The sequence below is a fragment of the Peromyscus leucopus genome, chromosome 10 (genome assembly GCF_004664715.2).
Source record: "Peromyscus leucopus breed LL Stock chromosome 10, UCI_PerLeu_2.1, whole genome shotgun sequence".
Classification (NCBI taxonomy): Eukaryota; Metazoa; Chordata; class Mammalia; order Rodentia; family Cricetidae; genus Peromyscus; species Peromyscus leucopus.
Genome location: NC_051071.1, coordinates 72633900 through 72661826, shown reverse-complemented (window position 1 = coordinate 72661826; position 27927 = coordinate 72633900). Strand labels below are relative to the sequence as shown.

Here is a 27927-nt window from a genome sequence, read left to right as displayed (position 1 = left end):
GAGCTTAAATTCCCACTGTACTTAATTGGTTAAGTAGACTTGTGTCTCTTAACTGGCCACAGCCTAAGACCCATTCTTCAGCAACTGCATTTGCTGCACCCTCTGTGGCTTCATCTCCTGCTTCCCCCACACCTATCCTAATAATCTTGAATCACAGTGAGTCACAGAGTAATCTGCCAACTTTGTCAGCTACGACTCACTAGATGAACCATTGTCTTCTTGTAAACCCAAGGAATAGAATGACACGTGAGTCTTTACCTGTGTAACTCTGGTGTATCTTATTGTGCTATGTCATCTTCAACATAGTCTTTTCCTACATATTACACTATGTGCCAGTCTTCTTTAGAATATTACAGTTTTCTCAATAACTAGAAAAAATGAAGAAATCAGAAGAAAACAACTTTAATTTCCTTTCTTTGTGATATTGATACCCACGTTCACCCTCTGGTTTCAGCAAATGTCTTCTACTATTTAAAACTAATTGCTTGCCTGTTTTCTTTACTGCCTCCTCCCATCTGCACAGTGACTTGTACTCTCTATTAATGTTAGCTTCCACATTATTTTGAACCCTTCTGCACATTTTGTAAACATCAGCGAATCCCTCATTCAAGCCAATTCTTAGAAACTTCCTGTAACTCATGTAAATCAACACCAAAAGCACCATGTTCTGACTTCAAAATGGGAAAATGGCCTAAATAGACATTTTTTTCCAAAGACAAAATACAAATGTGTTCTGAGGAGATAGCCATCCAATCATGAGGACCTGAGTTGGTATTCCCCTGCATTAATGGGGAAAAGCCAGACATGGTAGTCCATAGCAATGATCCCAGCCCTGGGGAGATAGAGAAAAGAGGATCCCTAGCTTCGCAGACTAGTTGGATCAGTGAGTTCCAGGTTGAATAAGAGACCCTGTCACAAAAAAAAAATAATATAGAAAGTGATCAAAGAAGACAACTGACACCAACTTGTGATCTCTACATGAACACAAACATGCACACACACATGCACACACACACGTGCACACACAAAAAATGCACTTTTTTTAAGGTGCTCAAAAATCAATAATCAAAGAAGTGCACATTAAAAAACACAATGAGATATCACTTTAAGATGATATTATGATTATAATAAAAAGAAAAATTGTTTGCAATGATGTAGAGAAAATTATACACTAGTGATAGGGATAGAAAATGGTACAGTCATGACAGGAAACAGTATGGTACTTCCAAAAACAAACAAACGAGTCTACAGAGAAAGTCAAGGTCAAATACTGCAGGATTTCATGGAATCTCTAAAGACTGACTCACTAAAACAGAATATACTGATGTCTGTCAAGGCTGGAGAGACAGTTTAGCATATAAGAGCATGTACTGCTCTTGCAGAAGACTTGAGTGATTTTCATTCCTAGCACCAATGTATGGTGGCTCACAGCTGCCTCTAATTCCAACTTCAGGGGACCCGAGCTCCTCTCTGTCCTCCACAGTCTCTAGAATGCACACACATACACAGAAATAAAAATACATCTTTAAAACAAATTAATAATAATGATAATAATAATAATAATAAATGGTTATCAAGGATGAGGAGGTAGAAAGAAATGGAGAGATACAGTTCAAAACAGGGTACAATTTTGCTTTTAAAAGATTGTAAGTTTGGGGATCTAATATATAGCACAATTACTTTATAATAGCATATTATCCCCCTTGAAATGTGATGAAAGTAGAATCTTAGTATTCTCATATAAGAAAGTAAACATGTGATGTAAAAAGTTACTTTCCTTAATATAGGGAAGAACATTTGCTCAAGAATGGAAAACTATGGCCAATTTTAATGGAGGATGAATGTACACACCTTCCTTTTTCCCTCAGCATAATAGTAACATAGGGAAGAGTATTCCTCAATATAGTGATGACTACAAAGAAGAAACACCTTCAACAACTCCTTAGTTGATAACTAAGTTGAAACATTTCATACTAATCTTCCACTATTATATTTCACTAGCCAAAGATTTATGCTGACATACTGGGCTTTAGTGGGGGTTGTCTTGTTTTGTTCTCATTTTTGGTGTCCCCTGCCATTTCTACAAAGTGTCATTAATTTATATTATTGACTTACCTTTTTTTCTCTCCAGGGTGACTCTGGCGGACCATTGGTTAGTGAGGATTCTAACGGCATCTGGTTCCTTGTTGGTATTGTAAGCTGGGGAGATGAATGTGCACTTCCAAACAAGCCTGGTGTCTACACTCGGGTGACATACTACCGAGACTGGATCGCATCCAAAACTGGTGTCTAATGTGGTTGTTCTCTATAGAGCAAAGTTCAAAAGTTATAGGTCCATCAAATAAGTTTGTAATGCCAAAAACCACATTTCCTTAGATATTTTCCTTGTTTTACATATTTAGACAGAAAATTTAAAGGCATAAAGTTTTAGATTTAAGTCTTTTTTATTGAAGTTTGACAAACCTTTAGTGAGATTATGAACCAAAATATCCTTTACTCATCTTTGGGTTGGATATAATTATAGGAGTGAATATGGTTTTCATTTATTAAGGAAATTGTCTCTGCTACTTTGGAGGGACAGATATTTGGGTAATGTATCACAGGAACATTAGCTGTAAGTGTTTCTGATTAAATCGGCCGTCTCCTGCTGACCAGGACCAGTGTGTTTAAAGATGGAGTATAGCCACTGCAGTAATGTTGCCCATAAGAGTTACTCAGGGAAAAAAAATATGTATTTTCTTTCTGGTCACTGCACCACAACCAATTCTTCTAATTCTTTCTTGTGTGAAGTGATAGGAAACAAATGACAACTCTATGGCGTGTATTAATAGATCACAGTGTTCACTGACTTTCACTTCTCTCAGATTTCTCTCAGAAGGTAGTTATCATGCAACTGTAACAACATCCATGGGCATGTTAATCTTGTCAATAGGTGGCTTTAATTTACAACGCAAACAATGCCATGCTGTTTGTTTCCAAACTCTTAAAATTCCTCAGTAATACAAATTAGCAATTAAATAAACCATATAGAAATTTTATTTTTATATCACTCTGATTTTTTGCATATGAAAACATTCTAGTGGAGGGTAGAGGTAGGTGTCTGTAACTGCAACGTTATGTTAATGCTGCTGCTCAGTTGCCATTGCTCTAAAACATTATTTAATCTGAGTGCTTTCTCAGACAGGAATCCATCACTGTCTCTATAGGACTTCATATTTCTCTGTTTCATTATTGGCAAATTACAGCCGCCACCCTAGCTCTCACCATGACCTATAAATTGTATTAATAATATTAGTTAATATTTACTGGTTCTTACTAGTGCCAGGATATATATATAACATTGAAATCATTAGGGAAATGATCCCCTTGGTATTTCAATTTTGTAGATGAGTTAACTAATGTATAGAGAAGGCCAGCAATTTTCTGAAAATTGAAGAGTGTCTAATTGAAAAGCTGGGACTGAAATCATAAAACTCTATTTCAGAGCTCACACTTTTAATAGCTTGCTATTTTATATAATATGATTATGGACCTATATAGTCAAAAAGAAATCAGAAAACAGAAGTTGGTGAAGAAAATATGATTTGCTGATAGTTTAACCAGACTAGGTCTCTAGTATCATATTCTTCAGAATTTTTCAGAAACATATGGATAAATTGTAGGTGTATTACACAGATGCTTTTATAATATTCAAATTATCTTGTTACATGTTCCTAAGAATTAGTATTTCTATTAATTGCTGTTTTAGAAAAAAAAGGCATAAATAAAATAAAAGTATATGTATATTGGTGAAGACTGACCTAGCTTGGACCCAGGTCTGACATTGACCATAGAAGATGTGGGGCTCTTGGTTAACAACCCCTCAAATCAAGTAGAGGCAGATACAGAAAAAAAGATTAAAAATTAGTTATTTACTACCCAATGTAAAATATATGTTCTGAATTAATGAAATATTACCCAGAGTCATATAATGTAATAAAGACTATATTGTGTTTATTAATGTTAAGTTTTAAGTGACAGATTCTGCATGCCATGTATATTGTATTCTGTTGGGGAAAAAATCAATAAATCAATACACATTAATGACTTCAACTACCAGCACTTTCCTTCACTTAATTTCTTAATAAATGCAAAGAGTATGAACTGCCTATGTTAGAAAAGTATAAAATGTTTAATTTTTGATGAAGAAAATACTTTCACATGAAGACACATGCACTGTCAGCAAAATTTCAGAGTATACCTTCTGAATAAAGATGATTTAAATGACCCGGCTACATGTTGATACACTGTATAGTAATAGATTCCCTTTCCTCAATATAAATCAAAACAGAAAGTACAGACAGTAATAATGGTTTCTCTCCATCTGGGCATCAGTGTCATAATTACCGGGTCTCCCTTCAGATACAGGTATTTCTGCTATAAAACGTCTCTGGCAAGACTCCATGATGAGAACACATGGTAGGGAATTAAACTGGAGCTTTTCACAGAAGTTAGCTGAACAGTAAAGACTCACATGTACTACCTGAAGCTGTAAAACACCTGTTTTTCCATACAGGCTTAAGACGAAAGCTCCTTGACACTAGTTGGGCAGAGATTTCTTTAGGTGTGAGACCAAAACCTCATACAACAATAAATAATAAAAGAAACAGTCCAACTACAGAAACTGAAGAGCTGCTTCCTGCACAGCAGTCAACAAAAAGAAAAGGCAGCCAACAGGATGGAAGAAAGCATGTGTGAACCATGTATCTGACAAGTATATAATAACAAATACCCAAAACATACAAGAAGACACGGCAGCCCTGTACCAAAAGAAGCAAGAACCAAAAGCCTGATTTTAAAATGTGGAAATGTCCTGAATAGACATTTCTTCCACATAAGATATATATGGCCTTCAGGTATATAAAAAAGGGTCTCTGACCTCAATAAGCACCACAGAAATGAAAATTAAACCACAGTCATTGTCACCTCACACCTGTTAGGATGACTGCTATTAAAAAGACAAGAAGTAAGAGAATTGTTAGTAACAATGTAAACTTATAAAGCCACCGTGGAAAATAATATGAAAGTTTCTAAAGAAATTACAAATACATTCCTCATGTTGTGGTGACCCTAAACCAAAAAGTTATTCCCTTGTTACTTCATAAGTGTAATTTTGCTACTGTTATGAATCACAATGTGAATATCTGCTATGCAGGATATCTGATATGCGACCCACAGGTTGAGAACAAGTGCATTAATTAAACAACACAACCCTGCCTCAACATGGCAGAGTTCCACCTGCCTCTGTCTCCAAAGTGCTGGGATGAAAGATGTGTGCCACCATGCCCTGATCAATTATGTTTTATTCTTATGTCATGAATATTATTTAATGCTGTCCAATAAAAATATACCTTCAAAGAATGGCATTGGTTGTTGACTCTGAAATAAATATTTACAAATTTCGAGGGAAAAAAGTCAAGTCCATAGATATGGTCTTTATCTAGATCCAAACCATTTCTGCTTCCTAACAGCTAGGTGATTTGGGGCAAGTCACTTAACAATCTTATGACTCCATTTCTCCACTGCAGTATTAAGGAAATAATAGTATCTACCTCCAAAGGTAGCCATGAATATTCAATACAGGTATGTATGAAGCACTCAGAATAGTTCCTGACATATAATTCTTACATTGTCACTTGTTTTTAAAAAATGTTTATTTACAAGAGTTTGACACACTAAAAGCATGGGTGCAACAAGTATTCCACCAAACTTAGAAATCCTCAGATATTTAACTAAGGAAAAAATTAAATCTTATCACTCCTGATTGTGAGACATAGAGTACAATTTAAAGCAGGAATGTTTGGGGTTTTTTTCCACAAATGTTTATTGAAAGGGGCACCAGGGAATTTTAGGACTAAATGAACCACTCTTATAAATGTATTTTATGGAAAACTTTTAAAAGGAGAATAAGAAAAGGGGTAAGAATGAAATTATAGTATGTTACATAGTCCTTTATAATAGTATATCAATTTTATGTGTGCTCAATAATCACATGTATTTTTCCAAATGATATTTTGAATCCTCATTTATATTTTTATTTGTCATAAATGGTTAAATAATACAGTTCTCAGATATTTAGTGCTCGAACTTCTAATTCTGAAGATTATAGAATGAAGACATACTTTGAATTATTTTATGAGATAGAAATCCTTAAATGTGTCAACATGTATTTTTGTTCGAGTAAAATTTAAATTATACTGTTTTAATAAACAGTACTCTCATCTCAGTTTCATGTAAACAAAAGTATCTCACCATAACATGATTACAAATATGCTTGGAAAGATCAAGTATAAGTTTTAGCCAGCCTGTCTTTGCATCCCATGAGTATACCACTCTTGGGCAAATACTCAAAAGATCCTTCATCCTACCACAGGGATATTTGTTCAACTATGTTCATAGTGGCTTTATTCATAATATTCAGAAACCGGAAACAACCTAGATGCCCCTCAACTGAAGAATGGACAAATGAAATGTGGTACATATACACAATGGAGCATTTCTCATCCTTGTAAAAATTTAATCAAGTTTTTTTTAATTTGGTTCCCCCCCCAAAAACAAACAATGACATCATGAAATTTACAGGCAAATGGAGGAAACTAGAAAAAATCAGACCCAGATATGATATGTACTCACTTATAAGTGGATATTAGTTGTTAAGTAAAGGATAATCATGCTACAATTCACAGACTCAGAGAGGTTAAGTAGCAAGAAGGGCTTTGGGGTGGAATGCATGGATCTCCCTGAGGAGGCGAAGTATGGCTGTAGAATAATCCTTCTGTATAGTGTGAAAATGTGTTGCTCTCATTGTTAACAAAAAAAAAAAAAAAAAAAAAAAAAAAAAAAAAAAAAAAAAAAACTGCGATCATGATAGGAAAATGTACAGAGATGGCCAGCCAAACTAATGGAAACCCATGGATTGTGGACCAATAGCTGTGGATCCCCCATGGGGACTGGATTAGGCCCTCTGGATACACAATACAGTTGTTTAGCTTGAACTTCAGGATCTGTTGCTGGTGCATGAGTGGACTTTTTAGAGCCTAGTGCCTAGCCTTTTTGGACACCTGGTACAGCCTTGGTGCAGGGGGGAGGGGCTTGGACCTGCCTCAGCTGAATGTACCAGGCTCTGCTGACTCCCCATGGGAGATCTTGACTTGGAGTTGGTGGGGATGGGGGGAGAATTGGGGGGGCAGCCTGGAAGGTGGTAAGAGAGAGGAGGGGGGATCTGTGGTTAGTATGTAAAATGAATAGAATATGTAGCTAGAGTTTCCCTGCCTTGCCCACAGTCAGGACAAATCTCTGTCACCTGCCAGTCCCACAGCCGCTCAGACCCAACCAAGTAAACACAGAGACTTATATTGCTTGCAAACTGTATGGCCGTGGCAGGCTTCTTGATAACTGTTCTTATAGCTTAAATTAATCCATTTCCATAAATCTATACCTTGCCACATGGCTCGTGGCTTACCGGCATCTTCACATGTTGCTTGTCATAGTGGCGGCTGGCAGTGTCTCCTTCTGCCTTCCTGTTCTTTCTTTTCTCCTCTCTGTTAGTCCCACCTATACTTCCTGCCTAGCCACTGGCCAACCAGTGTTTTATTTATTGACCAATCAGAGTAATTTGACATACAGACCATCCCACAGCAAGAATATTTCTAAATAAAAAAAGAAAGAAAAAGAACAGTAAGAAAAAAAAGAGCTAACTGGCCAATAGTGAGCCAGGATTTTCAGGGCAGAGAGAATGCTAAGAAAAAGGGCAGAGTCTCAGAATTTTCGAGAGACTCTGAGAGTAGCAAGATAAACGTGCGTGTTGAAAGAAGGTACCACCAAGTGTCGGGGGTAGATAAGAAATATGGGTTAATTTTAAGTGTTAGAGTTAGCTAGTAACAAACCTGAGCTATCAGCCAAGCATTTGTAATTAATATTAAGTCTCCATGTCAGTTATTTGGGAACTGGCAGATGGGGAAAAAAGTCCACCTACAGAAATATAATAGATTTTGTTAGTGGACTGGGGGAGAGTAGGGATGGAAAAGGATCAAGCTGTGGAGGGAAAGACAGAGAAAGAGAGAGTGTGGGGAGAGACAATTGGAGTTTCAGGTGTGTTGGGGGGGGAGGATGTGGTAACCTAGTGCAGTAGAAACTTCCTGAAACCCATGAGGGTGACCCTAGCAAGGACTCCTAGTAATGGGATACGGAGCCTGAACTGGCCATCTTCTGTAATCAGACAAGGCTCCCAGTGGTGGGACTGGGACACCAACCTAGCCACAAAACCTTTGATCACATATCCCATCTTATAACTAAATGCAGGGGTAATGAAAAATTTGGCAATGATAAAGGGCTTTCGAGTGTCCAACTACCACAACTAAATTGAAAATCAGTCCTAATTGTAAATTTATTTTTCTTTATAACTCAAAAGGTTTTATAGATACATAATAGCAGTTAATCTGAGGAATTCCTATAATGGCTTACCATGTTACATCACATGACTTCACCACGGCCTTGGGTCTGAACATACAGCATGCACACTTTGCACTCTAGTGTGCTATCATCCATGTAACTGCAACATATGCTGCCTGAGATGTCTCAGCTCAGATACCAGGTTATGGTATTCTATGAATCACAGTGTTTTTACTGTACATACACAATCTTCTGCCCTAATATAAACATGAGAGTTTAATTATAGAAAAACAAGGTTTAATGTTTTTCTAGTATTATTCCTTAGTATGCAAATACAAAATTAGTATGCCTTTGGTTCAAATTGTATTAGAATGTCTGACTTTAAAATTTGCTGTTTGATGGACTAAAGGGTAAACCGTGTGACTTGCTGGGCCACACTATAGCTTCCATGACAAGATGATTCTTCTTTCTCCTCCTCCTCCTCCTCCTCCTCCTTCTTTTTCCTTTTTTTCTTTTTTTGTTTCTTTGTTTGTTTGGTTTTGCTTCAAGTACATGGCCTTGATCAGCTTAAGTGATCTGGTATATTTTTAATTCTAAAGAAAACTAAGCTATTACAATTAGAACTGCTTTCTCACAAAGAAGTCATTATTAACTATGAGAGTAGGTACATTTATGATCACAAATATTTTGATAGTCTATGTAAACATAATTTCACTTTCTTCATTAAAATCTCAATGTCCGATAGTTCATAAAGTAATGTTTCTTTTAAAATATTATGAAATGGGGGCAAAATTTTTATTTTGAATGTTATGAGTCCTTTGCAATATAATTTACTTGAGAGATTTAGTGGAATTAGAAATTTCTTCAATTTCTTTTGGTTACTCTTACTTACAACTGATCCTCCTTTTTGAAAGTTCTCTAAAAAATTTATATTTGCAAATTTATTGATTTGCTAATGTTTACTTGTAACCCAATCACAACATTCTTGATGATTTAGTAACTATACACAAGAAGTTATGAAAAATTATTATTTTTGTTCTGTTTTCTTTTTCTTATTAAGAGAATTTTTTTTATTCATTTGAAAAAAATGATTCTTCTACCAGCCATTTGGTTCTAACTTTGGTCCCCACTTGCATTCTGTTTATTGCTGCTAAATCAGAAAGTAGGGAAATGTAACCTACCTGGCAAAAATAAAGCTATAGTTAAGATACATTTGTGTCTCTGAATCTGACTGCCCAACTAATGAAACAGCAGACGGCAGAGAAATGGGAATTTCCCCAGGAATCTCGTACCAAGAGAAGCAACAGCACCAGCCGGAGAGGTAACATGTATCCTTGACAGAGATTTCACGCAAGATGAGCCTGAAGCTCAGAGTTGATGGTGCCTAGAACTTCACCCTGACAGGATTGCTTAGATGTGCAAATCCTCGGCCTCTATTTTAACTTCGCTCACTTCAGGATGCCAAAGATGGACTTGAGGGGTTGGCTGCGTCCCTTTGTCATTCTGCCCAGGTGGCCACACTGAATAAATCTCCTTTTTCTAACGTCACTATGATGAGCCGACTCTACTTACTGGCTTATTGATGGTCAGACCTGACTTAAGGCACAAGTTACCCTACATTGTTAACCCTTCCATCATCACCACATGGAAACACACAGAACAACAACATTCCAGCTTCCTGACACGGTTTCCAAGCGGAAAATGAACAGGGCAGATCTCAATGTCAGTTTCACCCTCTAGTTCTCACAATGTCGATAAGCAGCCCTTTGGTGGTGTGTTTAGTGTCAAGCTTTTCACATTTCTGAGCTTTTTGTTGGTGATTTCTCTGTTTAAAATGGTTCTGAAGCCGGGCAGTGGTGGCGCACGCACACCTTTAATCCCAGCACTCGGGAGGCAGAGCCAGGTGGATCTCTGTGAGTTCGAGGCCAGCCTGGACTACCAAGTGAGTCCCAGGAAAGGCGCAAAGCTACACAGAGAAACCCTGTCTTGAAAAAACAAAAACAACAATAAATAAATAAATAAATAAATAAATAAATAAATAAATAAATAAATAAATAAATAAATAAAATAAAATGTTTCTGAAGTATGGTGCTGATATGCCTCCATGACCACAACAAAAAAGAGTTCTGATTCACTTTACAGAGAAAACCCATCCAGGAAAATGAAGAAACTGTCCATAAAGGGGGCGGGGTGGATAGAAAAAGAAAAAAATGGAAAAGAAAAAGTGTGGGTGGGGTTTTCCTGTCCTGGCAGCCACTTCCCAAATAACCATTCAGAATCTTAATATTAATTACAAATGTTCGGCCAATAGCTCAGGCCTGTTACTAGCTAACTCTGCCATTTAAATTAACACATATTTCTTGTGTCTGTGCTTTGCCATGTGACTTGGTACCTTTTTTCAGTTTGGCATGTCCATCTTGCTTTTCCTTGCATCTGCTCAAGCCTCTAGAATCCACCCTTCTTCTCAGCATTCCCAGTTTGGCTCCCCCTCCTAATCTGATCCTGTTCAGCAGCTATTGGCCAATCAGATTCTTTATTAAAACAATTATAGTGACAAGTCTTCAAGGTGTACAAAGGGATTATTCCACAGCAGAAAATGGGGAGGGGAGGTGGCAGCACAGCTCTCACCTTAAAGGAAAATAATAGTTTATTCCAGAGCCATTTGGGTGATCATGTCCAAGGAACACAGTTTTAGGTTACCCCAAATTCCATGTTCCGACAGATAAACAATTTCATGAAGTTTTATAGTTCTACAGAACAAAGTAATTCATAAATCAAGGAAAGTTTAAAATGGATCAGTGGGTACATCAGAGAGGTGGCTATAGCAAGATGGGGGAAGATTTTCCATAGGCCTCTGATGGCATTCTTAGTATTTTTGGTTGGTGGAAGCTATAGTGCTAAGTTAATATATTTCAAAAGTTCTTTTTTTTTATCTATTTGTCAAATGGCATTAGTTCTGACAGAGAAGTGGGTAAGGAATGACTCTCAGGGGGTTGGAAAGTACCAAGGGTAGCCCAAGATAGGAAATTAACCTCTTAACTTGTAACATTACAACCTTTCTACATTACCGCAGTTTTAATCAATCAGTCTGTGCAGACAAAACTCTTTCCAGGAATTCTCATTCACAAAATTCATCCATCTGTACATGACAGATTGCTCCAGAAAGTGTGGGAGATTTACTGTCTATGATGAAGCTATGGAAAAGTGGCTAAGTTCCTAATTCATTGCACTGGATCTGTTTTCTGTCTTGTGTTTTTTTGTTTTGTTTTGTTTTGTTTTGTTTTGTTTTGTTTTGTTTTGTTTTGTTTTGTTTTGTTTTTGTAGTGAAGAACATTCACACAAAGTTCAAAACCCAAGAAATTCATGGTTGCATGTTTTCTATAGGAAGATATAGAAAATGTTAAGTTTATGGTGAGGCAAGTTCCGCAGCTACAAAATAATTTTTTAAATGTCTGTAAATTGTTATTCAGGGAAAGCATTATGAGGAAGAACAGGTTGTGGTTCTGATAAGACCAGTTGCTTTTACAGGGCTTTGGCAAGAGGCCTTGGCTCATAGGACCTCACTCTTTGTTTTGCTAGGAATAATAGCTGATGTTCATTAATTCAGCTTCCAGAAGTTTATAGAACATAACCGTGACAAACAGTGAGTGCCAACTGCATATTTGTATTGCATTTGTCCTTAATAAATATGATAGATGAGTTGCGTTTTCTAAAAAGCATATTTCTGACATGAACAAAAATTCCTGGAAAGAAGCTGTGTTTACTAAGTCTGACTGACTAAAGCTGCAGTATGTGGAGAACTTGAAAGGTTGCAGGTCCAGATGCTAATTACCTCATATTGGGCTAGCTTTAGCCCCAGAGCATCTATTCCTGGTCCTTGTTTGTATGTTATCAGAACTAACATCCTGTAGCTAATACAGAAAAGCTTTGGAAGTCTAATAACTTAGCAGGCAACTGGTTGCCACTAACCCAAAAGCTATCATCAGTCATCAGATAGCATCTTAGATCTACAGAAAACTTTCCACCACCTTGCTGTAACTGCCTTTCTAATGTACCCACTCACGTATTTTAAACTTACCTTGATTTATGACTTTCTTCATTTTATATATATATATATATATATATATATATATATATATATATATATTCATATATATATATGGATGGATGGATGGATGGATGGATCCACAAAACTGCCTTATTACCAACAAAAGCTAAGGAAGTCTATGTAGTAGATACTCAGTAATTCACTGCTAAATAAATGAATAGCGTACAGTACAAAAAATAATAAACCAACAAGAATGCACCATCTAAACCAAAATGGCTACCTTTGTCCTAATAGTGCCCCTGCTTTGAGCGTGATGGAAGCAGACAACTTGGCGATCTGATAACAACCAATTGTGACTTACTAAATTCCAATCAAAGTCATACCAATATTTCTATGGCTAATATTATCATCAACTAACACAAAGAAGGATTCTTAGTGGCCTCAATGTGAGGTGATTATATGACATAAAGGGTTATAAATAATCATATTATATAATTAATTCAGTTATGATAATCATGCAAGTATCTAGTTTTGCTTCAGTATCTAGTTTCCTTCACAATTTTGTGCCACAATAACAAGTACAATATTTACACAACTATAAAATCAACACAATAACAAAAAATAGTATTACTATAATTTCAGCACGGCTATTCTGATAATAAACTTGACTCCAGATTAGTTTGTATTAGAACAGGCTGTATGCGACAGTGGAAGTACTAGCTTCATGCCTTGTGTGGGATAGTTTTAAGTTAACATATATGTCCATCTGTGACTACTCAACGTTTCTTTGAAAAACAGTTGTTTTGATGATGCCCAGGAGAGGCCTGCCCCTTTCTGAGCCAGCACAGGAGAGAGGTGGCTTGGAGGGGGAAGGTGGGAGGGTGGAGGGGGAAAGGAGTGAATGTGGTCAGGCTGTAAAATAAAGAAATAAATAGAAAAAAGAGAAATAATTGTTTTGAGAAATGTGGTCTTCAAACAACAGATTTTTTTACTGGATCGGGGTTTTTTTTTTAAATTATTTTCTGTATTTTCTGATGCACCTGTCTAGTCACAACAGTTTTTTAGGAAATGTATTCATTAAAGTTAATTGAACAATATTATGAGTCACTTTTGTCTTCAAAATCAGACTTCAAGTGTCCTTCTTCGCCTATGATAAAACACTGTGAAAAACAGGCCATCTGCTGAGGTGGTACAGTTACACTTGGCCTTCAGAGTGTGCTTGACATCTTCTGTTAGCACTCTTTTAGATTACAAACCCACAAAACAAGTTCACCTTGATCTTTCACATTAAGTCCAGAGTATCTTGGGGAAAATAAATTTGACATAATTGTAAACCTGTGACGTTTCTATCTGAGGAAGGTAGAAATAAAGCAGCGCTTTGTGTTCAGTTACAATAAAACATCAGACGTTGTTACGGGGACTCAATTCTTGAAGCCTGTCATTGGAGAAACATGGCTAACAATGATTCTCTTGAACAGAACCAAAATCCTTGCTCAGCCATCAACAACAGCATCCCTTTGATACAGGGCAAGCTCCCCTCTCTAACCTTATCTGGAAAGATCCGAGTAACAGTGACGTTCTTCCTTTTCCTCCTTTCTACCGCCTTTAATGCATCTTTCTTGTTGAAGCTGCAGAAGTGGACTCGGAAGAGGGAGAAAGGGAAAAAGCTCTCCAGAATGAAGGTGCTCTTAAAGCATCTGACCTTAGCCAACCTGCTGGAGACTCTGATTGTCATGCCACTGGATGGCATGTGGAACATCACAGTACAGTGGTATGCTGGGGAGTTCCTCTGCAAAGTTCTCAGCTACCTGAAGCTCTTCTCTATGTATGCCCCAGCCTTCATGATGGCAGCGATCAGCCTGGACCGCTCCCTGGCCATCAGTCGGCCCTTTGCTGTACAAAGCAACAGCAAGCTTGAACAGTCCATGATCGGCCTGGCCTGGATACTCAGTATCGTGTTTGCAGGACCACAGGTAAACCGTAACTCCTGAACGTGTGTGAATGTGGTTATTTTGTATCTCATCTTGCGTCGAGGCAGCACCTGCTGTGTGGGCCTTTAATAGGTGACTGTCCTGACAGCCAAAGGTCTCTGTTGTTAGATAATATTATGTCCTTCGGGGGGGTCTTTGATGGAGTTGAAGACTAGATAATTACAGTTGCAGTTTCTCTTTGTTATGGTAAAAAGTAAGTTAGGTGTGAAACTTTGGATTCACTAAGATAGGATAGGTAGTGCTTGATTTTCTTTGATTATGCTAACTATAAATGTCCTGAATATTGTAAATTAATTCTTATTTGATATCTTGTGTTGTATGTAGTTATATTACATTAAAATTAAAACCTTTATGTTTATTTAGGGAAAAAAAAAGAACTGGGTCTCTGGAAGCCAGAGAGTGGACTGCAACCCTGACTATTTTGTCTTCTCGGGCAAACTTCTTAACCTCTCTGAGTTTCTGTTGAATTTATACATAAAATGGGGTAAATGCCTACTTCACTTGCTTTCATGATGATCAGATGAATAATGTCTTAAAATATCTAGTACTATCTGTACTATATAGTAAATGCCCCCTAAATCCTCTTCTCACAACTGAACACATGCCCAACCCTCCTTCTTTCTCATTCCTTCTCTTCAGTGGACTTGAAATAGTGTCTTGCTATATTGCCAAAACTGATCCCAAACTTGAAGCCTCCTGCCTCAGCCTCCCATGTCACAGGGCTTGTGGGTGTGCTCCCTTTGTGTTCAGCTCCTGCTGTTTTGGTTTGTTTTGTTTTGTTTTGTTTTGTTTTGTTTTGTTTTGTTTTCCTTTTGGTCTGGTTGAAATGAATTCAGTGGTTAATTGAGAGAATGTTTAAGAGCTATGAAACGTATATAGGTGGAAGATAACTAAATTTTTCTTACTTGGGATTTATTATGTACAAACTAAGAATTTTCTCACTGCAATCGAAAAAGAATTATCTTGGTTATTATGTCGCTCTTGGCTAATTGCCTTGCAAAAGCTGACTCTTCAAAAATCAGATCACTGAAGAAAACATGACCAAATTCTTGCAAATAATAAAGAGCCTGTTATTAATAGATGAATAAATTGTCTTTATGCTTTCTAATGCTCTGTATGGTAAACCAGGGTATAAGAACGTCATAGGAAGTAAGAGTTCCTAAAATCCAGCAAAAACGTTACCTGTAAAACCAGAAATCTGTCTAAACATTCTAAACTGTCCATGTCTCTGAAAACTGAAACTGCTATGCAGAATTCACTGAGTATTGCCAGGTACCAAGTAAATGTTTTCTCACTGAATTGTGAGAAAGGGTATTTAATTAGTATGTGTCATGTGGCAGAAGAAATGGGGAAAACTGAAATGCTTTTATTTCCCTGGAGAAAAGCGTAATTACTCCTACGTGGACAATGCACACTAAGATTAGGTTGCACAGGCATGCCCCTTGAAATGAGGTTATTTAGCTAAGGTTTACGTTCTATTTTCTTTCTTTAAAGTATGAGCAATGCTTACTGGTCAGTTTTCTCAAAGAAGATGAACACAAGTTAAGTCCCAATACAGGACCTGGTATTGATGAAACAAAGAAAGAGCCAGTGGCAGGTGGAGGGGGCGTGTCACTCTTTGTGGAGATAAAAAATATATGTACAACTGGATATGAAAAACTTAAATATACGAGTATAAGAATACAAAGAAGTAGTAAGTTTAATACAAAATGACTTTAAAAGGATTAGAGGAATGAAAACCTAATGAAGGTTCCCTATTTTCTTTTCTTCATAATAAGGATTTTGAAGTCAGCAGGAAAAAAAGCTGAATTATAAGAGTGAAAATATTTTTTCTTCAAGAAGGAGCTAAAGAAAATACTTATATAGAAAAGGAATTATTCAATTTTTTCAAAATTTTAGCTTGCATTCATAATAATCAGTAAACTTTCTTAAGGTATAAAAAACTACACTACTCACTGAAAACTATTTGTGCCAGAACATGATAACAGAAGTCTTATCATTTCTAAAAGTAAGTTAGAAGAAGAAAAAAGAAGGAAAAAGAGAAGAGGGAGACAGGGAAGACGATATGCCAGCAGCCGAGCCTTGGGAGGAGCTCTTATTTATGACCAGACATTTCCTAATTTAGGTGTGGCCGAACACAATTTAAAATCACATTCCTTAATAAGAGTCATCTAAGACCACAGAGTGCAGAGTTGCAAAGTATTTGCAGGAAGAGTTTATGTTCTGGCTTATCTTGCTCATGTGGATTATTACCAAAACAGCTTTTAAATTCTACAGCTAACATGAGCCTGTAGGCAAGAAACATGGGACACTCCTTAGTTTTTGGAGTAAGGAAACATGGTCTGAAGATATGTGGAGACTTGCCTTGATGAATGAGCTAATTTACTGAGTAAAATGAACTTCTGAACTTGACAAACAGCTCAAATTCAATAAATACTTAACCTCCCGTGAGCAATACTCCAAACGTTTTAAGCACAGTAGTAGCGTGCTAGACTCAGTAATAGCAATAATAATGATGAGATGATAAATAATATTTTAAGACAAAATATGTGTCAAAATTGTGCTAAATGTGTTTATATATAATATTTCATGAGTGTTTCCTACAACAGTGTAAATTATGTATGGTATTCTTATTTTGTGCAGGAAGAAATTAAGCCCATGAATATTATATGAGATGCCCAGGGTATGTCTAACAAGTGGAAATGTCAATATAATACAATTAATTCTATAGGCAAGGTATAAATCACACTATTCTACTTTGTTCATAGGGCTCTTTACCTATCTCTATCTATCAACCTAATTAATATTAGACATAGTTAAAAGATAAGCATAAAATTATATTACATTGTGCGGTAGTGCACGTCGTTAATCCCAGCACTTGGGAGGCAGAGCCAGGCGGATTTCTGTGAGTTTGAGTCCAGCTTGGTCTACAAAGAGAACTCTAGAACAGGCACCAAAACTACACAGAAAAACCCTGTCTTGAAAAAAAAAAAATATATATATATATATATATATATATATATATATATATATATATATATATATATAACATTGCATGGGGATCTTTGCTGATAGAATATAAAAATAGATATTTAAAGATACAAATATAATTTTCTTAGTATATTTAGTGTTGCTTGTATATGCTTTATTTAGGGATGAGCACTTTCTTGGTACTGGACACCTCTAAGAGGGCTCATCCCTTGTAAAGACTAATTCTCCCTCTCTCAGTTGTTGTTAATTGCCTGTAGTTCTTTCTCTAGGAGTGGGACCTATGAGATTTCCCCCCTTCCAGGTTAGTGTGTCTATTGATGTCATCAGTTTTCAAGTCTTTTTATGCAGCTCTATTGTTGAGGTATCATGGGTACAGTGACTCTATCATTTCTGGGAGACAAACTCTCACAACAGACTTCCTGGCCCTTTATATTTTTCCCCAAGAGAACATCAAAACTTTATTGATCTTTAACATCCCAAATAACCAGTTAAACATCAGGATTAAAACAGTCTGTGATACTCTGGATGAGTTTTAGCACTCAGAACCCTTAAAGGCCTCAGCATATGTCCACGGTCCTCTTTGTGAGTAGACAAACCTGCATTTTGTCCTGAGCCCTGTCCTGTACTCCAGTTTCCCTACTTACAGAAACCCACACCTGTACAGGGTGGGATAGCTGTAACCACTGGCCCGTGGGAGATGGAGACAAAGGACAAGATGTTGAAGGTCATCCTTGCCAATCCTGTGTATTTGTAGGCCACCTTGGCCTTACAGCCTGTCTAAACCCAACCCAAACAGTAGAAACCTGGAGTTCCCTTTGAAGCTCAGGGCTTTGCATTGGTTATTCTCCCATTTCATGTCCAATGCACACACAGTAAGCACACATTCAGGACTAACACAGAAGCTGATATCTTAAGGGTCAAGGATCTGTGAACGGTGCCCGCAAGCATTCATTGGCCACTTACAGCCGGAGGTTTTAACTCTACCATACCAGGCAATTCTATCCCTTAGAAAATAAAAGCTTAAAGCAACAAATGTATATATGATGGGGGGATATAGCATGATATATACATATATATGTTATGGTATAGATATGGATGTATGACTAAATATTTATGGATACAAAGAAAAGGTGTGTGCCTCAAAGTTTTATAGTGATGATTGAGATTTATCCATTGTTAGCTTTGTGGGCACCATTCCAGGGACTTTGCATGTAACAACACAGTTGTCATAACATCACTGAGAGGAAGATTCTGTTAGGATCTCTAATTTATAGCTAGAGAAACTGAAGCTAATTGCTTTTAGAAAAATTCAGTCTGTGCTGTAGTTGCTTTGGTAAAGGGTGGATAGAAGATCATATTCTAAGAATAAATAAGCATCTTCGGTTGCTTCCAAAGAAGGCAGACAGAATGTTCTTGATTATGGCAAAATGAAACAACAAGCACTGAAGAGCAAGAGTCATGGATAAAGGTGGAAAAGATAAACAGAAATTGGAGAAAGACTCCAAGGACAAAGGAACCACTGAAAGCAAAGTGGATCCCTATAGTAACCACTCAAATGAACACAGTGCAGAAAACAAAATACATCGAGCCAAGGCTAAAACCAATTAATTATGGGTAAGATTCTGAATCCCCATGTCCTTTTCTGAACTTCTGGTTTTAAGCTAGTCTATCATGAATTAAGATTGTAACATTAACTCCACAGTATCCACTTAACTAAATTCCCTGATGTGGACAAAGTATCATGTTCTAAGAAGGAATAAGTATCTTCAATTGTTTGCAAAGAAGGGAAATAATGTTCTAGATTATGACAAAATAAACACTGATAAGAACAAAACAGGTTATATATGTTTGATCTACTTTAAACTACAGCTTAAATAAAGTCAAGCTGAAAAGTATGTGATAATAAAAGACTCAGTCTGTAATGTGGTGAAAAGTTGACGTGGATCCTTAGAATGAAATTAGCAGACTTGTTTGGATTTCTTGTTTTTTTTTTTTTAATTTAATTTAATTTTATTTTACAATACCATTCAGTTCTACATAACAACCATAGATTCCCTTGTTCTCCCCCTACCTACCTACCTCCCCTTCCCCCCAGCCCTCCCCCCAGCCCACCCTCCATTCCCACCACCTCCAGGGCAAAGCCTCCCCCGAGGACTGAGTTTGACCTGGTAGACTCAGTCCAGGCAGGTCCAGTCCCCTCCTCCCAGATTGAGCCAAGCGTCCCTGCATAAGTCCCAGGTTTCAAACAGCTAACTCATGCAATGAGCCCAGGATCTGGTACCACTACCTAGATGCCTCCCAAACAGATCAAGCCAATCAACTGTCTTACCTATTCAGAGGGCCTGATCCAGTTGGGGGCCCCTCAGCCTTTGGTTCATAGTTCATGTGTTTCCATTCATTTGGTTATTTGTCCCTGTGCTTTATCCAACCTTGGTTTCAACAATTCTCGCTCATATAAAACCTCCTCTTTCTCGCTAATTAGACTCCCAGCACTCCACCCGGGTCCTAGCCGTGGATGTCTGCATCCAGATTCCTCAGTCCTTGGATGGGGTTTCTGACACAACTATTAGGGTGTTTGGCCATCCCATCACCAGAGTAGGTTAGTCCCTGCAGTCTCTCGACCATTGCCAGCAGTCTTTTGTGGGGGTATCTTTGTGGATTTCTGTGGGAGGATTGCCCAATGACAGAGAAATGGCTGAGATCTTCATGAACAACCTGGATATGAGTGGGAGCAATGAAGGGCAAGGGTCGAGGGAAAGAGAGCGGGAGATCCCAGCTGGATCAAGAACAGAGAGGGAGAACAAGGAATAGGAGACCATAGTAAACGAAGACCACATGAGAAAAGGAAGAAACAAGGATTTCTTGGTTTTGAGACTGATGATATGATCCTTTGTTGCCCTCTAGTGGATTAATTTAAACTTTATATTCTACTTGATAAAAGATCTCAAACTGAAAAATCAATGCTGTAATTACAATATAAGACACAAGTTTAGGCAGGACCAAGCCCCAAATAAAACAAGATATGAGGTTTTTCTATAATCTACAAAGAAAATGATATTTCAGAATCCTTTTAAAATGAGGCCACTCCACTCCAGTCCCATAACCTCACAAAATAAAGAAATCCAGAACCAACTGTTAAGTAAACTAAAATATCTTATTCAATTAGAAAAAAAATTTAAAGAGTATTTATTAGCCATCATTTGATAATAACAAAAGCATTTGTTTCAAATTTACTTGCTCTAGATTTGAAAATGTTTTTCTTCTCTTCTTTTTATCTGGATAATGTTACACAGTAAAATGAAGTTTCTCCGGAGCACACTTGGAAATGACAAGATAAGAAATGTGCTTCAGGAGTCAGAAAAAAAAAAAAAAGAATAAGCATTTACTTGCTTATTTGTTTGTTTTTCAACTCTCTTTTATTTGTGTGTGGGCACATTTCATGAAGGCCACAAGGGGGCATTGGATCTCTGAAGCTACAGCTACAGGCAGTTGTCAATCACCTGACTTGAGTGCTGGGAACCAAACTTAGCACTTGTAAGTGCTGAGCCAACACTCCAGCCCTGGAATTTATTCTTGAAAACGACTTACAATATTTTCATTAATAGATTGTAGTTGTGCTTTTTAAAGTTTTAAAATAAAGATATCATTTTTAAAAAGAATTTCACACATAGGACAAGGTTGTAAGAACTATACAAAGATTTTATTGGATACCTTTAGCCTCTACATCATCAAATATTAGCATTTTCTTATTTGCTGTTATCTTAATTACTATTCTATTGCTATGAAGAGACACCATGACCAAGGCAACTCTTATTTAAAAAAAATAAAGCAGTGAATTAGAGCTTGCTTATCATTTTAGAGGGTTAGTCCATGATCACTGTTGCAGGAAGCAAACATGAATGTAGCTGAGAGCTAGAAAGACAGGTACAGAGGCAGACAGACAGACAGAGACTGGACCTGCAGTGAACTAGTGAAACCTCAAAGTCAATCCTCAAAAACATACCTCCAACTAGACACACCTCCTAATCCTTCCAAACAGTTCAAATGAGGAGTAAGCACGCAAATATATGAGCTTATGATGGACATTCACATTCAAACTACTGCAATTGTCTTCACTCCCAAATGTTTTCTGAATTCTTTAAATGTTGGAGATATGGCATTTCTTTACCAGTCTCAACTTCACCCTGTGTTTAAGAAAGCTACATGCCCTATTGAAATTTCATTTGTTGTCCTAGTTTATTTTCTGCCCTAAAAAAAAAATAAGTAAAAAAGTTTCAAGCACTAGATTTTGATTGCATTATCCCTTCCCCAATTCCTCCCAGACCTTCCTCAATTTCTGCCCTTTTAACAAAAAAATACCCAAGGTTATATGGTGGTTCCCATGCTGTTACCTAAGTATTCTTTGCTGGAAACATTCCTGTCTACTTCCATGTTTCATAAAGTTGATATGTTTGAAGAGTATGGGCCAATTCCTAAATAACCACTCAGAGGCTTATATTAATTGTATATGTTTGGCTGGTGGCTCAGGCATATTACTAGCTAGCTCTTACATTTAAATTAACCCATTTCTATTTATATATCACCATTTGGCCCATGACTTACCAGTTCTTTCACTTCTTGCTTCATGGGCAGCTTGCAGCCTCTGGCCCAACTCTGCCTTTCCTCTTCCCAGAATTCTCCTAGTCTGGCTCTCGCACTCAATCTCTTCCTGCCCAGCCGTTGGCCAATCAGCTTTATTATTAACAATGAGCATAATCCATAGTATTTCCCCCTTTTTATCTAATTAAAAAGGAAGGTTTTTAACCTTAACATAGTAAAATTATATACAACAAAACAGTTATTAAGTAAGGAATACAATAACACTATCTAATCCATTTGCATTTAGCAAAATTAGAGAAAATAATTAACTATTTTATCTTGGTAATTCTAAAGTTTTGTATCTAGTTTATCTTTTATTATAACTAAGGAAAACTATAATTATAACCATTTAGTCTTCAACTCCATCAAAGACCCCAGAAGTATATAATATTACCTGAGTAAACAGGAAGTGCATTGTAAGCAACTTTCAAAATGCTAAAAATGACAGAGATATCTGGCTGCCTGGACAGTCACCCAAAGTTCTTCTGTAATGTTGGGGCATCCATCTTCAGGCCTAGAGTATCTGGCAGACTTTTCAGTGAAGCAGGAAATTTGAAGGACTGTCCTGCCTATATTGACAAAGTTCATCACTTTCCTCTGTGTCCTGCAGAATGTCTGGCAGTTTCTTCTGTGAAACAGGAACCTGAAGGACCATCCTGACTTGTTTTGGCAAAGCTTAATGGGTCACTTTCCTGTGGGTCCTGCATGTCCAGTTTGTAGAGCATCCTGTTAAGCAGTCCAGGCGAGAGCAGTTTCTTGCCCAAATGGCTAGCCTTGCCACATTGAAAGCAAACTCCATAAGGAGTTTCTTCAATACCTATTGTCCTCTTTGAAGTAATTGGTACTGCCAGGAGCAGATGAATCTCACTATGAGAGAAGTATAAGTTCTTAAAACATCTTAAATGCCATATTCTGTAGGTCTTTGAAGTGTTTGAAGATACCTACTTAATTGAAATATATCTTTGCATACCTAGAAAACCTAACCAATGTGGCTATAAGTTTCACTATTATAGATGCCTACTAATCTGTATTTTTAATCGTACATTACATTTTTTAAATTAGCTGCATAAACATAATACCTTAAACATGAGTAGAAATATACATACAGTATAAGAAAATTGACCTTAAACTTGTATCAATAAACCAAAATTGATAACAATGTAAAATATTTTGAGATTAACAGTTGGTTTTGGATTAAAGTAGGTTCAATAATCTACCTTTTTTTTTTCATCATAATAATCTACCCTTTTCCTGATCATTTTTGCATTATATCCTCCTTTCTTCCTTAGAAAGAGATTGACTATGACCATTGACAATTTATAACCAAACCTCCTTAAATGAAAACAAACATTCATAAACAATATTTTGAAAATTGGGGCATAATTATCTAGACTACATCCTGTTGATTAGGGACACTGGTAATCTTATGTGGACTCTGAGAAGACTTTGAATTATGGTCAAGTCCTAACTGGGGTATTTTGTGCAGCTGGTCCATCTCAGCCTTCAGCCTTGAAGTTGTTTAGATGTAGAACTTAGGAAACTGTAACAGAGGTGTTTTGAAACATTGGATCATCTGGACTATCCATTTTATTGGTTTCTGGTCCCATTGTTCTGAAAATATATAAACTGTGCATTGTATACAAGCCAGTCAAAGATAATTTTTGTTTTATGTTTGGGCAGTTAAATATACATCATGTGTCTTGTAGTTACTTTAGGTTTATTTTCTCATGTCTACAGTTAGGATTTCAGGGAGTCTTCCTATACCGAACCTGATTTTTCTTAATCCAGAATGAATCCACAGTCTCTCATTTCCTGCTGAAACAAAAACATAACCTTTCCCCCAAAGTGACATACATACCTTTTGACTTGAATTTTGGAGTCAAGATATTTTTTAAATATATAGGTTGGTTTAGTCTAACAGCTTCCATAATCAAATGTCTCATAGCAGTCAAATTTTAAAGACAACACAATAAGATGCATAACCCAGACTCTGTGCATTTTCCACCCTTATGTGGCTTATCATAATTTTTTATTACTCTATTCCTCTCTCAAGGACTTTATTAAAATTATTTTTAAACTTATTTCTGTCTATACCCTATTTCCTCTCTCCTGCAAGCCTATGCAGATCTTTGAACTATTTAGAAGTTTGGGTTTTTTTTCCTGTCTGAATCTGTCTTTACTGTGTTTCTATAATCCTGTTTGTCTGTGAGCAATAGCTAGACCTGACACACAGTACACTACCCAGCTTGGAGACACCTCTGTGTACTGTCACGCCCAAATGCTACAGCATTTCTGTACCATGGCCTACATGAGAAACACAATTAAGAAGCTGTTTTTTGCTTCATTTATGTGTTCTATAAAACCCCTCCCCCCTTTTTTAAGTTTCTCAGGCTTTATGTGGGTATATGGGCCCCAATATTGGCCACTATATGTAAATATTCTCCCACTTGCCAGTTCCCAGATAACTGGCTTTTTGCTGTCCTGCCCTGTCCCTTAGCCATTTCCAAATAATCACTCAGAGGTTTATATTAATTATAAATGTTTGGCCGATGGCTCAGGCATATTACATTTAAATTAACCCATTTCTATTAATCTATGTATTGTCATGTGGCCTGTGGCTTACTGGTTCTTTCACATGTTGCTTCTTGGGTGGCTGGCAGTGTCTGCCCAGACTCTGCCTTTCTTCTTCCCAGAATTCTCCTAGTCCGGCTATTGTGCTCAATTTCTTCCTGCCCAGCCATCAGCCAATCAGCTTTATTATTGACAATGAGCATAATCCGCAGCCTAGGGGAGACAAAAGGACAAAGGGAAAATAGCATAAGGAGGCTCAGGACTTTTAAGGATATAAGTGGACCTGTGTGGGAAGCATCCCAAGAGCCTTAGTGTTGATAGAGTGGAAGAAACCTATCTGCAGCCTCAGGATGTTTAAACACAAAGAGGCTTTCTTATCCCAGGAGATACAGCCACCAAGATACAATTTTAGTTTTCTTGGTTGCCTCAGAGCAACCAAGAACTTCTTTCTGAGACTGCTCAAGGTGACATTCATTATTGAACTCATGGCTATCAGTCCTTTAAAACCTTTTATCTCTAAAATTGAAGTTTTGAACTGAAATTTGGTGTCCAGGTTTTATAATAACTGTTCAGACTATAAGAAACAGGAGTGGGGTTTGCCTTTTACCTGCCTCTTCTTCCAATGTCATTACTCACATCTATCTTCCACTCAGTATTATCAGGGTAGAAGCCTCTACACTGTTTATATGCTTTGACCATTTAAAAAAGTATACCATGTTATTAGGCCTTTCAATGTCTAGAACAAATTGAATATGTATGTTTACAGATACAATCTAAAAGGCACGGTTTTAAGCACTGTGGATATAGAATGGACAAAATCACTTTCAATGAGACTGCTTGGTGTAAGTATGGGGGAAGTGAAAGGGCAAGTGAGGCTTAAGTCTTCAAGTGATCATTGTTCTTCAAGACTGAAATAATTCCACCAATTACAAAACCCTGCAGGTCATCCAAACTAGTGCAAACGTGGTTCAAGTAAACCTCACTCACAAATTTCAATATAATCGTCAAAGTGTAATGCCAAGGAGCTTAGAAATTGTTTTAGGTATGGGGACTAGCAGCATGAAGAAAGGAATGCTTTTGGGAAAAGACACATAACTTTTTCTTCTTATTTCATAGTTATATATCTTCAGGATGATCTACTTAGAAGATGGCTCTGGGCAAGCAGAAGTTTTCTCTCAATGTGTGACACACTGCAGTTTTCCACAATGGTGGCACCAAGCGTTTTATAACTTCTTCACCTTCAGCTGCCTCTTCATTTTCCCTCTTCTCATCATGATGATCTGCAATGCCAAAATCATCTTCACCCTCACACAGGTCCTTCATCGAAATCCACACAGTACGTATTCCTAAGATTTTAATAATAATTGTAGACATACAATATTTTTAACTTTTATTGATTCTTTGTGGATGTCACACCATGCATTCTGATCCCACTTACTTCCCTGTCCCCTCACATCCACCTCTGCTCTTGCAACCTCCCCCCCGAAAAACAACAAACAAAACAAACAAGACAAAAGCACCAATGAGAGAATGAGAGAGAAAGAGAGAGAGAGAGAGAGAGAGAGAGAGAGAGAGAGAGAGAGAGAGAGAGAGAGGAATCTTGTTGTGGAAACTGTAGTGTGGCCCATTGAGTCACACAGTTTACCTTTAGTCCATTCATCTTTAGTTGCAAATGTTCATTGCCATGAGTCATTGGTCTCTCTGGAGGCCTCTGACTTCTAAGCCACTGATAATGGGCTCTCACTGGGACTCCTCTTGGATATCCTGCTGTTGACCTGTGTCATGGAGATTCTGCTGCTTTGGATCTGTAGATTCATCCCTGTCCATGTTTCAACAGTTAATAAATGAGGTGGATATTAGGGTGGGCCAACTCATAGCCCTGGTTCTGGGCCTGGGTGGTAGCTGGGTTGGTCAGCCCACCAGCTTTCCCTCATCATCACTACCTGGGAGAGCTCTCCATCACTGTGTAGGCCAGCTCAACCAAAATAGCCTACAACAAGGAGCAAGAGCTAGTTCTCTTGCTCTCAGGTCCCCAGATCTAGCCTACTCACACTCAAACCACCAGCGACAGTTCTGCTGACAAACAATATTTAAGCAGCAACATGTAGGCAGAGTGGTAGTATATTTAATACTGTGGCAAGCAGTTCGCAAATTTTAGGTCATTTAATAATTCACAATCACCCCTTGGAATAGTATTTTCATAATATACTCAATTTATAGACAAGATCTGTTTGCTAATTACATCTCATGTTCTCATTTTCCATCATGGAATAAAACAATATTTTTTTGATAGAGATGAGAATAGGAAGGGGACAAGAGAGCTATGGAGGAGGGAATGAATATGATTCAAATAATAGAGAGAGAGAGAGAGAGAGAGAGAGAGAGAGAGAGAGAGAGAGAGAAATGCATGCATACATACATACAAATACAGATACATATGGCACCTGGATATAGATATGTATATGTACATATACAGACATATATCTCAGAATGATGTCATTGCCGTGCATAATTAACGTACATAAATAAAAAAATTTAAAGGAAGAAAGGACAATTACTCCATTAAAACTCAGGATAAGCACTGAAGATATGCTCCTACTGGGCTAAATACACCAAACATCTGATATCTAGAATATAGCAAACAACCAATGTCATATTCAACTGTGTAAATACCTCCATTTTTCAGTCCTCCTCAGTTTGATTTTAAGAGCACTCTTCTCTTCACTCTTTCCCAGAGGAAAACTTGCTCCAAAAGCGTATTTGTTTCTTTGCTGAGACAGTTTCCTTAGAGAGCCCAGGCTAGCCCCTCTGCCTTTGCTCCCTTGGTATTACAAGTAAGCACTGCTACACCTGGTTGGGGTCGGGTGGGAACATTTTCAAGTGAATTGTCGTGGTTGGAATTGTTTTTCCTATAATCAACAGGTAGATTAGTGAACCTCTCTTCCACTTTTTGTCATTTGGCTTTGTGAGGAAGCCGACTTTAAACACTTACTCTTTCTCTTCTATCTACTAGAACTACAGCTGAATCAATCCAAGAATAACATCCCAAGAGCACGGCTGAGAACTCTAAAGATGACAGTCGCCTTTGCCACCTCCTTTATTGTCTGCTGGACTCCTTACTATGTCCTAGGAATCTGGTACTGGTTTGATCCGGAAATGTTAAACAGAGTTTCAGAGCCTGTTAATCACTTCTTCTTTCTCTTTGCTTTTCTAAACCCATGCTTTGACCCACTTATATATGGATATTTCTCTTTGTAA

The 27927-nt window shown here is 37.3% G+C and overlaps 2 protein-coding genes across 3 annotated transcripts in view; both read left to right on the top strand.

Moving 5' to 3' along the window:
- The window catches only part of LOC114709051 (transmembrane protease serine 11C), a 53694-nt gene extending 51401 nt beyond the window's left edge, over window positions 1-2293 (top strand). The window contains exon 10 of the mRNA XM_028892717.1: window positions 2132-2293. Coding sequence (XP_028748550.1) covers window positions 2132-2293 — 162 coding nt within the window. The remainder of the gene's footprint in view (window positions 1-2131) is intronic.
- A 7214-nt stretch (window positions 2294-9507) lies between these two features.
- On the top strand, window positions 9508-27927 carry Gnrhr (gonadotropin releasing hormone receptor). 2 transcript variants are annotated; one of them, XM_028892901.1, is made up of 4 exons: window positions 9508-9532; window positions 13895-14451; window positions 25786-26005; window positions 27683-27927. In XM_028892901.1, exons 2-4 carry the CDS (start codon window positions 13930-13932, stop codon window positions 27925-27927), a joined length of 987 nt encoding a protein of 328 aa, XP_028748734.1. In that variant the 5' UTR covers window positions 9508-9532; window positions 13895-13929. The 2 variants fall into 2 exon arrangements, with proteins under 2 accessions (XP_028748734.1, XP_028748662.1); XM_028892829.1 differs by lacking the exon at window positions 9508-9532 and having other exon boundaries at window positions 13930-14451; window positions 25914-26005; window positions 27683-27710.

Excerpts from the sequence above, each read along its gene's own strand:
- Gnrhr (XM_028892901.1), top strand. The coding sequence starts at position 13,930 with ATGGCTAACAATGATTCTCTTGAACAGAACCAAAATCCTTGCTCAGCC. Across the intron at positions 14,452-25,785 it reads TCGTGTTTGCAGGACCACAG|TTATATATCTTCAGGATGAT; the intron begins GTAAACCGTAAC and ends CTTATTTCATAG. Across the intron at positions 26,006-27,682 it reads CCTTCATCGAAATCCACACA|AACTACAGCTGAATCAATCC; the intron begins GTACGTATTCCT and ends TCTATCTACTAG.